The 12379-nt window shown below is 49.0% G+C and overlaps 1 protein-coding gene across 2 annotated transcripts; it reads left to right on the top strand.

Moving 5' to 3' along the window:
• Positions 1-3023: 3023 nt before the first annotated feature.
• Positions 3024-12273, top strand: WBP2NL (WBP2 N-terminal like; the record flags this gene model as incomplete). Of its 2 annotated transcripts, XM_084205765.1 has the most annotated exons (8): positions 3024-3154; positions 6090-6198; positions 6742-6877; positions 7908-8000; positions 8764-8952; positions 9355-9483; positions 9819-9895; positions 10783-12269. In XM_084205765.1, the coding sequence occupies 8 exons, from the start codon at positions 3096-3098 to the stop codon at positions 10828-10830; spliced, it is 840 nt and encodes a 279-aa protein (XP_084061891.1). In that variant the 3' UTR covers positions 10831-12269. The 2 variants fall into 2 exon arrangements, with proteins under 2 accessions (XP_084061891.1, XP_084061890.1); XM_084205764.1 differs by lacking the exon at positions 3024-3154 and having other exon boundaries at positions 6025-6198; positions 10783-12273.
• Between the last annotated feature and the right edge of the window lie 106 nt (positions 12274-12379).

Below are 12379 nucleotides of genomic sequence, written 5' to 3'. Positions count from 1 at the left end.
GGACTGTCCCTCAGCTTCCCTGCTCTCCTTTCTGTGTCTCAGCTGTGTATCGTGCCTGGGGGAAGTAGTGTTGGGGGGGAAGGATTTCTAGGGGCATGGATTTTGGAGGGGGGAGGTGTGGGGCATGCTGTAGTCCTGTTTTTATCACTTGGACACAAGGCAAGGAGAGACTCTGGGAGAGATGGTGGAGTCAATGCATGCATGTTTCAAGAGATGTCAGCAGAGATTTCTCTTGGATCTTCCATGGGTGTAAAGGCAGCTGGTTGGTCTGAGGGCATGGTGGCCTGGCATTTAATCCCCTTTTCTTGCTGTGGCTTCCCAAGGGGAAATGGCAGCTTGGAACAGGGTAGATGAGAGAAGACGGGCACATTTTGTGGTTCAGAGCAAGTGACTGGTGGGAGGAGAAAGAATTAGTTCTTGGCCTGTTAGCATCTGTTTGAGAAGTATCAAAGTACTTGGGGAAAATGGATCTATTTTCCAAAAGAAACAAAACCCAGGGGGAAAGAATGTGTTCCTGCTGCAGAGGGTGCATTTGCCCTGCCCTACACGAAGGTCAAAAGCCATGCTTGTGTCACAGGCATTCGACTCTGTGCAGATCAGACCAATCTGTGCTGGGGTCACCCCATGCTCCTGCTGCAGTGGTGTCTCTCCACCAGCACTGAGCAGGTCCTGGCCAAACTCTTCCCCACAAGATGGCCCCTCTGCTGAGTTAGCACAGGGAAGACAGGGCCAAAGGGCGTCCCTGCTGGGACCTCCCCCAGGGACAACTCCACTTGGCATAGCACCTTGGGGATCTTGGAGGAGTGCAAACAGCCATGGATCGAGAAGCACTGGGCCAGGGTGGGGGCACAAGAGATACCTCTTCCCCATTCTCCTCATTGAAATGGCTGCATTTGCTACTGTAGCGGTGCTGTTCCTCTGCTCTCTTACTGTCCCATGTCCTCCTCCACTCCTGTGCTTTTGTCCTCATTCCCTTTTAGCCTTCCATAGCTTTCGTCCTTCCTTTCTTTCCCTGTCTTTCTCTTTAAGTCTCACTATCCTTTAAGTTTCTCCTTCATTTCTCCAAGTACTTGAATATTCCTCTTCTTCAGACTGTTTCCTCCCTCTCCCAAGCTCTCACACCTTCTTAACAATGTGCTTTTGTGTCCTGTTGAGAAGCTGTCGTTTTACCTTTCCCTGGAGGGGATGGGGAGGGAAGGTAAAGACCTGTGAACTGAAAGAGGCACAGCTTCACTGAAGACCACATGCTTGTGTCTAGCTGGTGTGTCAGCCGTTTTCTGGGTGTCCCTGGGCAAGGTCAAAAGTGTCAGGGCTGTCTGGGCAGAAGGAAGGAGGGGAGAAGACCAGAGATGTCCTGAGGTTGGCAGTGTCTGCCTGTCTCTGCCTGTCACGTGGCTGGCAGGGGCTGTCCCCTCCAGGAGAGTTGCCAGCTGCACATAAAACGCACACCTGGAATGTGCCATGGCCTGGCACCCAGCAAGGGGAAGTGTGGGGGCTTGGCATGGGGTTTGGAAAGGTTGGCACTGGAGGGAGGAGGAAGAAAACAGCAAATGAGCAGCAGAGGAGGACTCCAGTCAAACTTGATGTTGGCTGACAGAGCTGTGTGCGGGCCGGGGCTGGCAATAGGGTTCTGGCAATAGCCTTAGCAAAACTGTCAGGAGCGTATGTCCATCTCGTGGCTTTCTCTGGTGCTGTCACTGCAAAGCAAACGTTCCGTTCACTCTCACTCCCACCTGTCCACACAAATCAGCCATTCTCAGCACCACTAGGACGTGAGGGCCATTCCAGCACTTCCTAGTCCTTTCCCCACCCACGTTCACAGCTCCTGGTGTTCCTGTATGCTGTGTGTGCGTGCAGCCTTGCGCAGCCTTCCCCCTGCACCAGGCTCCTCGGTCCTGCAGGGAGCAGGAGCCTTGTCACCGGTGCCAGCAGCCATACCATGGACCCCTGCAGAAATCATCTGGCTATGCTGCCACCCATCCTGCCACACAGCCAGCTCTGCTCGGCGCAAGGACATCAAAGACGTGAACCTCATCAAAGACACTGCCAGGGCTCTGCTTCTTCACAGCACTGAAGCACGAAGCCACGTCCCATCCCTTCACCCTGGGCTACAGAATAGTAATCTTTATGACTTTTGGGCCCAGCCAAGGGTTAGGGCAGAGACACAATGCTGCCCTGCTTAAAGAAAGCAAAGCAGACCCACGCAACAGAAGAGACTTTCCTTTGCCTGTAATATGGATTTCAAGGACAAGGTTGTGTGTTTTGCCCTATAGCTTTAGGAATTTTTATTTCTTTGTAATAACGTGGTTTTTACACCCTGCTCTGTAATTTCTTGTCGGATCATAGACTACTTCTAAAGGAGCTTGTGAGAAAAACACGCTCAGGTACTCCTCACTGCCATCTGCTCATGCCAATATCCTACCAACATCCCGTGTACCTACCAGGAAGTCTACAAACGGCAAATTAAAAAAAAAAAATCCCACGTGGCATGACAACGGGAGAGATACTGTTGGGAAGAAGCCTCTGTGAATGGATAAGCTGGGAAAAGTCTGAATCGAGCGCCACCAGCTGGGTTCCAAGACGACCACGGTAAAGTCAGCTGTTCCCCTGAGGTATCCCGAGTGATGTTGCAGAGGGGAAGAGCCTAAACCTTACACCAGAGGGGCCCGCTTAGCGCATTCGGAGGCTCACAAGTTGTTCAGCAGAAAGGCCGTTCGCCCGAAAAACTTTGCCAAGCACGGCAAATCCTGGACAACTTCCACCGAGGCAACCACGGCAGCGAACAGGCGTGGTTGCACTGAGCAGAGAGCCGGAGGAGCGAGCAGGACTGCGTGTAGGCACCAGTATCTATGGTTCTTTGTGCGGCCCGGCGTAGGACCGCCCTCAGAGCGTCCCTGCCGCCACCGGCGGCCATTAAAGCGCCGCAGCGCCGCCTCGCTTCCGCCTCGCTTCCCTCTCACTTCCGCCTCGCGCGCGCCGCCAGCCGCCAACGCCGCGGGGGGCGGGGCCAGCGGGAACGCGTTCCCGGGGCGGGGCCGCGCTGGATGTGACGTCACTGTCGTCACCGGGTCAGGGGCGGGGCCGGCGGGGCAAAGATGGCGGTGAACAGGAACCACTCGCAGGAGGGTGGTGTCATCATCCCTAATGGCGAGAGGTACCGGGGGGCCGGGCGGGTTCCTCTCGCCCCTTGTCCCCTCATCAGGGCCGGGATGGTGGGGCCCGCTGGTGGGAGGTTCCCGCTGGGGCGACCCCCTTTTCCTGCCCGGCCGCGTAGGCCCGGCTCGGCCTGAGGTCTGCGTTACTGAAGGGCTCCCTGGCAGGGCTGGGGCGGGCAGTGGGGAGCAGGCTTGGCTGGAGTAGAGCTGCCCCGTCTTCACCGCGGAAGCTCGGGCTTCCTTAAAGCCGCTCCAGCGGGCGTCCTGGGTGAAGACGGCGGCTACCACCGCTTGTAAAACTCAAGGAGTTGGGTTTTTTTTTTAAGTCATGCACTTAGTGACGCTGGAGAGGCAGAGACTATTTAAGGTAGGAGTCTGGTCACTGGAATTCGTAAGTAAGGAACTAGAATTCGGAGTTCCTCTGTGGGGAGAAGCGCCTCTCCATGGAAGTGCAGCCGGTTGCTCGAGGTCTGCCCTCGCCCCGAGGGGGCATTGACCGACCAGCTGAACAGACCTGGGCTTCAGTTCGGTCCTGCTGGGTGCTCCCAGCATCCTGGCACGAGAAATCCTAGAAACCTGAGGCCCAGTAAAGGATCAAAGTAAAAGCATCAAAGGAGTTGGTTTGGGTCTGGTGATCAATAGGAAAATTACACTCGAAAAACATGCTCCATCTTGTGTTGAGTTTGGAGCTGACTCCTAATACTTCAGTCAGGAAGGTCCTCTGACTTGTCTGAGCTCCTGTTAAAGGAGATTTCTCTATCCTTTGAATCCTGGCCTGCACCAAAAGCAGTGTGGGCGGAAGGTCAAGGGAGGTGGTTCTACCTCTGTATTCCACTCTGGTGTCACCTCACCTGCAATGCTGCGTCCAGCTCTGGGGTCCCCAACATAAGAAGGATATGAAACTGTTGGAGCAAGTCCAGAGGAGGCCAGGAAGTTGGTAAGAGGGCTGAGAACGTTGGGGCTGTTCAGCCTGGAGAAGAGAAGGTTGTGTGGAGACCTCACTGCGACCTTCCAGTATCTGAACAGGACTTACAGGGAAGGCACAGAGGGACTCTTCATCAGGAGCTGCAGTGCTAGGACAAGGAGTAATGGGTACAAGCTGAAAGAAGGGAGATTTAGGCTAAACATTAGGAAGAAATTTTCTGCTCTGAGGTTGGTGGGGCACTGGAATGGGTTGCCCAGATGAGCTGTGGCCTTGGCAGTGTACAAAGCTGGGTTGGATAATGCCTTGAGCAAACTGATCTAGTGGAAGGTGGCCTTGGCAGGGAGGTTGGGACCAGATCATCTTTAAGATCCCTTCCAAGCCTTCACATTGGCTTGAGATCATAAAACCATACATTCTTTGAGGTGCTGCTCAGTCCCAAGTGAGGGCAGTGTGGCTCCACAGGGGGCACAGCCTCCCGTGACAGCCCTGGACAGGCATGCAGGTGCAGACTGGTTCAGCAGCCTCATTTCTCTCTGTGGTGTGGCTGCATGTTATTTGCTTGTGTGTGTAGCTGCAGAGCAGTAAACATTACAATGACTGCATAGAAATTCTTCCCAGTGAGGCAAAATTATGTGAAATGCTGCTACAAGACATGATTGAGGGAGTGTTCTGGTAAGAATAAAGCTGTCAAAAAGTTGGTTGTGTTTAGCTTAGAGTATGTCTTTCCCCCTTGCATTTTGGAAATGGAAAGAGCTCTGCTGTCTCATAAATCTGTCCCTTCCAGCCAGTCTGAGAATCTCCATCCAGCTCAGCTATGAAGTAGCGTCCCAGCAGAATTTCTTGGTCAGGTTGTTTTTTCTCATCAAAGCTGACTTTTCAACATCTTTATTCTTGGGTAGCTGCATTTTTCATATACATGTATAATATTCTTCTCTTCCCTGAAGAGCAAACTACCTGAGACTATAGGGCATTTGATTGTTTTTCCATATGGTGGCCCTGAAGATTCCTCCCTTCCCAAATAATTGCACAGTTTCCTGACTTTATTTGACTTCTACAGTATGCTGAGCAGAATAAGGATTATTTTAGATCCAGCCCATTCAGGCTTGTGTTGGTTTAGGGTTTTGTCACTGTTTTCATGCTCTTGAACCATAAAACACCTTGGAGTCTTCTCCACTGTAACACGCTGAAGGTTTATCACCCTCAAGGTTCTTTTGTTTATTCTGCAGATTTTCTTACTATGTGGAAAGTTTATATCTGCACCATAGACTCAGTGACATGCTTTCCCAAGATGACTCATTTTTCTGAAAATATATTTACTTTTTCATGCAACTTCTATACCCCTGACCCTGCAGCATTCACAATTCTCTTTTGGGTTTGTGTCATTAGGAAACTCTGCTAATGTTCCCCTTGATCTCCAACAATAATATCTTTGTTGCTGACATTGCTGACTCATTGCTTCATTCCTTAACGTGGTACTGTTTACTACAAAAGCTTGCTTGGGTCACGTGAGGCAGGGTCAGCACTGAGGGTTTCAGTGCAGCCACTTCCTCAGTTTGCACAGTGGGTGTGGTATATCAGCAGTGCTATTTTCCAGTGCAGTGAACTTGAGCGTGGACTAGGGAGGGAGGAATGCTCTGACATTACACCTTGGCATCAAGGGGATGGTTTCTGACACCTCAGCCCTTTCTGGGCCCTGATCTTTGTGCTGAGGGTCTTTGTGTGTAGAGTGGAATTCCTCAGTCTGACACCTTTGGAGATAGAAACCGCCCTGTATATTAAAGGTGCCCTTTATGAAGGAGGAGCAGGGCTTGTCTCAGACGAGAGGATGGATTCTTCCAGTCCACATAAATCATCCCTCTCTGTTCAAAGTCAAAACAGCGGGGGCCACAGCAGGACTTCAGGATAACACTCAGAGTTCTGCTGTGTTGTTTCCTGCCCTGTGTGATGAGGGTATGTGTCAGAGCTGTCACCAAGTTTGTCTCTCCAATCCATCTAATTTTTTCCTGCAGTGTCCTCAAGCAGTGCAAAGATGTGGAGCTCTCCTTCAGTGACGTGACAGGCAAGCCCGAAATCTTCAAAGGCACCAAAAAAGGAATGCTGTATCTCACCCCTTACAGGGTAAGTCTGATGCCAGCAGGGTTTCTTTCTCAAGGGATCTTGTAAACTTTAAATCAGAAACCTAGCTGATGATGGAAGAAGGGATTTTTGTTGTGGAAGGCACCACTGACAGCACTACATATGAGAAGGAAAGGTGGAAATGGGATAGTCCATACCTATGCCACAATCCCAATCACCTACAAAGGCACATGCAGTTCTGGAAATCACTGTCTAGAGAATACATTTCATATAATGTGTCAGTCAGTGATAATTCCTTTGTAGATTCTCATAGATTATCCTTAAAAAGCAAAACAGTGAAACTCAGTAAATGTGCAGGTGTGTTTTAAGTGGTTTATTATTTTTATTGTACATGCATCAGGTCAGTGAGCCATGTACAATCAAAACTGTTTGGGATCCCCAGTGTTAAAGCTGTGAAATAATTCAATGCATACTCATACTAGAGTTTAAGTTACCCTCTCTTTGGATGCTGATACGGTGAGAGCTCCATCATCACTCTCTCTATTGAATTCAAGTAATTCAGAAGCATTCCCTGCTGTCTTGCAGATGATCTTTGTGTCCAAGGGCAAGGATCCTATGCTGTCCTTCATGATGCCATTCTATCTGGTGAAAGGATGCTCCATTGAGCAGCCCGTTTTCTCTGCCAATTACATCAAAGGGCAGATCCAGGCCGAGGCCGAAGGTACGTGCCAGGGCTTTGCAGACTGAACTCTTCCCAAGCAACACAAGGCCATTTTTGCTGAACACCAGACCAGCTTATGTGCACAGGAATGGCCGAGTAGCTGTGGTTGTATAGCTGTTGTGTCCACACTGGGCTAACTCCCCCCTCCTGCACTTTAGGGCACTGCTGGCATGTTAATTCCTGCTCTCAGGCCAGGGACAGACTTGCCCAGGATGAGTTCTGTGTAATTCTTTAACTTCTGTCTTGCTTTGTGTATCATGTTTACTCACTTTCCCAATGTGCTTGTTTTTCTTTGACCTGAAAGGGTGGGTAAATGACCAAGGCACCAGTCCATGCTGTTGATACACAGAATTAGCATTAACATCCACTTTTGGTTTTTGCGAAGTCAGGAACCCCTTGGGTATGGTTTGCAGGGATCTGGGAGTCTGCTGTCCTTCCTGATTTAGCTTTGATCCCAATTTGATCAAGAAGTCACAGTAACACTTAACAGAGGTGTTTTCCCTTAGGAAAACAAAGCACTCTTGCTTGCCTTGCAAGACATTGCCTACTTGATTTTTTTCTCCCTGAGAAATTGCTATTATACCTCAGCGTTTAATAATCTGAGCTTCTATGTGTCAATGAGATTAAAGATGTTGCATTTGATTTAAATCCTGGCTTGAGCTGCACATCCTGATCTGTAGTTTACTGAGGATATCAATAAAACTTCATCTGGGGGCTTTTAGTTAATATCCTCAGTGAAATAAATGTTCCATCTTTATGCTGTTCTTTATTAGGTTCCATTAAACCTTTCAGGAAAGAAGAGAACAGCCTTGTGTCTAGAGTAGGCTGCTTCTACATGACTATACCTTTCAGAGGGTAAAACAATAAATTCCTGATCCTCTTGAGATACTATTTTGGGGGATGTCTGATAGCAGTGCCATGACTCCTTCTTGTAATAGGATGCAAAATAGTTTTGAAATAAAGAAGAAAATAATAATTGAAGTATAAACAATTTTGCTGGCTTGGATTCAATTCTAATTCTCTCTTCTAGGTGGCTGGGAAGGGCAGGGGACATTTAAACTGACTTTCAACAGTGGAGGAGCCGTTGAGTTTGGACAGCTGATGTTGAAAGCTGCTTCTAGTGGTAAGGGATTTTCGGATCCTGTGGTTTTCCCGCGTCTGGCTGAGCTAGTAAGCATATTGTGCTCATTGTGAACTTCATGGGAAGAGGGGTACCCTAGGCCCTCTTCCACAGCAAAGTATTTTTTCTCTTTCCAGGGGAACTTTTGGTTTCCCGTTCAGTCCTTTTTTTTTATTTCTTCTTAGTGCTTTGTGCAGTCAGAATGTTGTGGGGTTTGGGCTTCTGAGGTGGACCACCTTTTTCTACAGAGCCTTGTTTCAGCTGGAAAAAAATTGAAATATGTGATGGTGAAAAATTGTTTCACTTAGTTACTCTCAGCTCAGTTCTAAACTAGTGCAGTAAGATGGGGAAAGCTAACGTGCACATTTGGAGAGGGGAAAAATAAGGTTTAAAAAACAATTTCTTGTTAAAATTTTCAAATGGAGGAACAAGAACTCTTTTCCTGATGAAGTTTTCTTTTTTAAAAAATGTGTGTTTTTAAATGTGCTTGTTTTCAGAACAGAAGTATCTTAAAGAAAAAGGAAAACACGCTGTACTGCTACTTGCTTTAGAGTGTTCTTTCCTTCAAGCAGTGGTTGTATTTTTGCAGCTGGTTTCCTTCAGCACTCTGTGACACTAATGCTTTTCAGGCACAGTACTATGCCAGGACTATATAGTGAATCTTCATAAGGGGAGACAGTGCTGCATTAACAGGACTATTTTCATTTTATTCTCTACATTTAGTTTTAAGAAAAGATGTCTGGCTTACTAAACGTGTGTTCCTTAGCTTCCAGTGGGGTTCCTCTGCAGAGCCCTGGCTATGGATACATGCCTTTTCCCGGAGGATACGGCCCTGTCCCCGGGGGCTACGCGGCCCCTCCGCCCCCGAACGGACCTTACCCCTATGCACCGCCTGCCATGGGTGCCTACGGACCTGCTCCACAGCCCATGGGCTATCCCTACGCCCAGACTCCAGGTGTGCAAGCTGTGTGATGATGACTGGCTCTGGTGTTAGCTGTGAAGAAATGACAGTGGTACAGTGAGGGTTGTGGTGAGGGATGCTGTCGTTTTGTCTCCGTCAAGGACCCTTGTCCTTGCAGAAATCTGTCACGTGCTGTTGATCACATCCGTGTGTCGCTATAGTTCTAGCTACATAAAAATGTGGTTTGCAAATTGTACTGCTGCTTGGTAGAGAGTGATTGCCTGCTGACATGACAGGCATTAGCAAATTATCAAATCCCTGCTGTCTGCATCCCTGCCAAGCCTGGAGAGCTTCCCTTACCACTGCTCTTGTCCCAGCTAATGTGCTGTTAGACCTGTGAGCTCTCTGTCCTGTGGTCTGTGGGCCAAAGTATCAGCCTGCTGTTGTGTTTTTCAGGTATTTACCCACCACTTCCAAACATGAACCCCATGTACATGCCACCCCCCCCACCTTACTCTGGGGCACCTCCTGCAGGACCCTCAGCACCCTCAGCTCCCCCAGCCGGGGTGAGCCCAGGAACGCCAGGTAAATGGGACTGGCTGGTTGCCAGGGTCTGGGTGCAAATGGTGCCTGGGGGCTTGGGCTGAGGGTGGCATGGGCACAGCATGGGGTGGAAAAGCTGTTGTTGCAAGAGTTCCATGTCTTCTGTAGGGAGCTGCTCTGCCTTGCACTGCACAGCTTGTGGTCAGCCCTAGCCAGCTCTCCTGAGCTGCTCTGAGTTCTAACGCAGCTTGCTTCAGTTCCTCTTGGCTCCTTGGGCCTTTGTTGCCTCCTTGGAAGAGGTGAAGCTGGGGAGAAGGCTCTGGGGCTAGGGCCATTGCCTCAGATATTTAAGGTGGCTTCTTTTCCTTCCTTTCCAGGAGGGAGTAAGGCTATGGAGGCGGCTTCCAGTGCATATTACAACCCTGCCAACCCACACAACGTGTACATGCCCATGGTGAGTACCATGCCTGGTCTTCATGTGCCTACTTCCTCCTCTGGCACTAGCAGAGATGGTGCTTTGCTTTCTTACAAATTCTAGTGTACCTTCATGTTGAACATGCACACAAAGTATGCATTTTTATGGGAGGGAGGCTCCCATGAGGAAGACTGGTGAATTTTTCAGTCAGGGAAGGAGGAAGGCCTTAAGATTGATCGATTAACAGCCATTTACTTCCTGTCTTACTCCTAAAGGCATAACAGACTTGCATGGGCAGAGAGAAAACACAGAGCTCTCTGCATCCATTGGGCCTGAAAATGAGGAGAGTTAAAGAAGGATAGGTCACTTAAAGATGATGGCATGTGGGTTTCTGTTTTGCTTTCTTTCTGGGCTGCATGGAGACAGAGGGAGGTCTCTTACTGTTCAGTCAGTGACAGCCAGTAGGTAGTCTGTAGCCTCCATCTGGTACATGGCAGTCTGGCTGTGCCCCTCACCGCCTTGCTTGGCTCTGGCAGGCTGGACACTGATGGAGCAGCAAAGCTGGCCCTCAGCCCAGGGTTTGCTGTCTGCTGGGTCAGAGCTATCAGCTTCAACAGGGACCAAGCCCTGGAAAGGAAGGGAGAATGGCATTTAAACAGATTAAATGGTCCATTTGCAGTAGACCATTTGTTACCTGGTTTTGAGGGGACTTTACCTAGAAATGTTATGGAGACAGCTGATGTTATGGAGCACAGCTGATACTAGAGAAGAATGGTGTGATGAAATCACAGCTTAAACCATAGAACTTGGTTCTGTCTGTAGCTCTCTGCAGGGCACCCATTTCTGGTGAGCCAAGCCTGGGAATGCCTGGAAAGAGCTGGTCATAAAACAAGCATGGTTGTTGACTCTACTGTATCTCTTTCCAGGATCAGCCACCTCCTTATGCACCTCCTGAGGATAAGAAGAACAACTAGCAGAAGGAAATTGCAGGCAGCCTCCCACATTCTCTCTCCTTGAAGACAACTTGGCTGTTAATACTCCTCAAGTTAGCATATCTCTAGATCTCTGTTTCTCTACAATAGATATAGTGCTGGGCAGCTGAGCACCTGCCCTCATTAAACATTGAGTCAGTGGCAATACAAGGCAGGACAACAGCACTTTCCTACTTACTTGCTTTATCTCATGGGGTCAAAGGACTAACCTTTTGCCCTGCCATTGGCTTGAGGAGAGAGATGGACTTATTAAACTGTATCACATGACTAATCTAGGACTAAAATGTGACGGCTCTGGGATCTTGTTGGAGTGAAACAACTTGGAATGCCAAACATTTGACTTCGGAAGCACCATCCAGGTGGAAAGGTGTAGTGCTATGAGGTTCCCTGCAGAGATCTTAGGGTGCCCTAGAAAGGTGTTAAATGTCCTTAAATTCTAGGGCAGTTCAGGGTGAGATGGGACTTTGGAAATGCTGTATTGGAAGTGTGTGGCATTCTGGACTAACAGTTGAGGGGTCATGACCTTGGGAAGTGCATTCGAAGAGATGCTGAAGCATTTGGCTGCTACAAAAGAGGGAAGGGGATGGGTCCCATCAACCTGTCTTTGTAGCCTTTGAATAGAGAAGCAAACAAAGGTGTGCCTCAGGGCAGTGAGCTCATAGACTGGCAGGCCTGAGGATCAGTCTGTCTTTTCCCTGTCCGAGCAGGCCCCATATCTGTGCAATGATCCTGTGTCAAGCAGCTGTGATGGAGTCAAGTGCTGCACAGGAGGCTGCCTGCCTTGGAGCAAAATACGTTACATTAGGCAGATGGCCTGGCAGTAGCCTTGTCAGGAGACAAGTCCTGCAGCCCTGGCTCCCTCTGTTGAGAAAACTTGTGCTGTGTGCTACCTCCACAGGGGAAAACTGGCCTTCATCTTTTCCTTCAGCTGCTGGAGCCAGGCTGTGTGTGCCCAGATCTGAGCAGCACGGGCACTGTAATGCCACAGCTGGTTGCTTACAGGTGCAGTGCCCTTGCCTGGTAGCTGCTGTCTGGGTGGGAGTTACCGATGCTTGGCTCTCTTGCAGAGACTCTGGCTGCTCAGCCACAACCTCTCCTTTTTCCTTAGGACATAGTGCAGTTACACCTGCTCTGAAGAGTCTCTAGTCTGGTGGAGACCCCTGTGATCCTTTACATATAGGGTGATTGTACTTCTTCCTACAGCCTCCCTACCTTCACAAGGAGGGGAAAGGATGTTTTCCCTCTTACTTCCCTGTATAGCAGGCTCTTCTGCAAGTCAGGTTTGCACAACTTTAAAGTATGAATTCCTTAAAGCAGTTCCACGTGGGGGGAAGTTTCCTCATCTATAAACACTTTTTCTGACTTAGAGATATTCTAACAACTCTGTATTTAAAAAAGAATCAACCATGAATGTTTGTAACTTTTTGAATTGCACTTTAATACAGGAGTGTTGATACCTTTATCTGCCAGTTCAGTGTTGTGTGTGTGTGCTGTGTTGACCTTAATTCTTGCATACTGCACAGAAAGCTGG

The sequence above is a fragment of the Fringilla coelebs genome, assembly GCF_963513975.1.
Source record: "Fringilla coelebs genome assembly, chromosome: 5".
In the NCBI taxonomy this organism is placed as follows: domain Eukaryota; kingdom Metazoa; phylum Chordata; class Aves; order Passeriformes; family Fringillidae; genus Fringilla; species Fringilla coelebs.
This window is presented reverse-complemented; position numbering and strand designations above follow the sequence as displayed.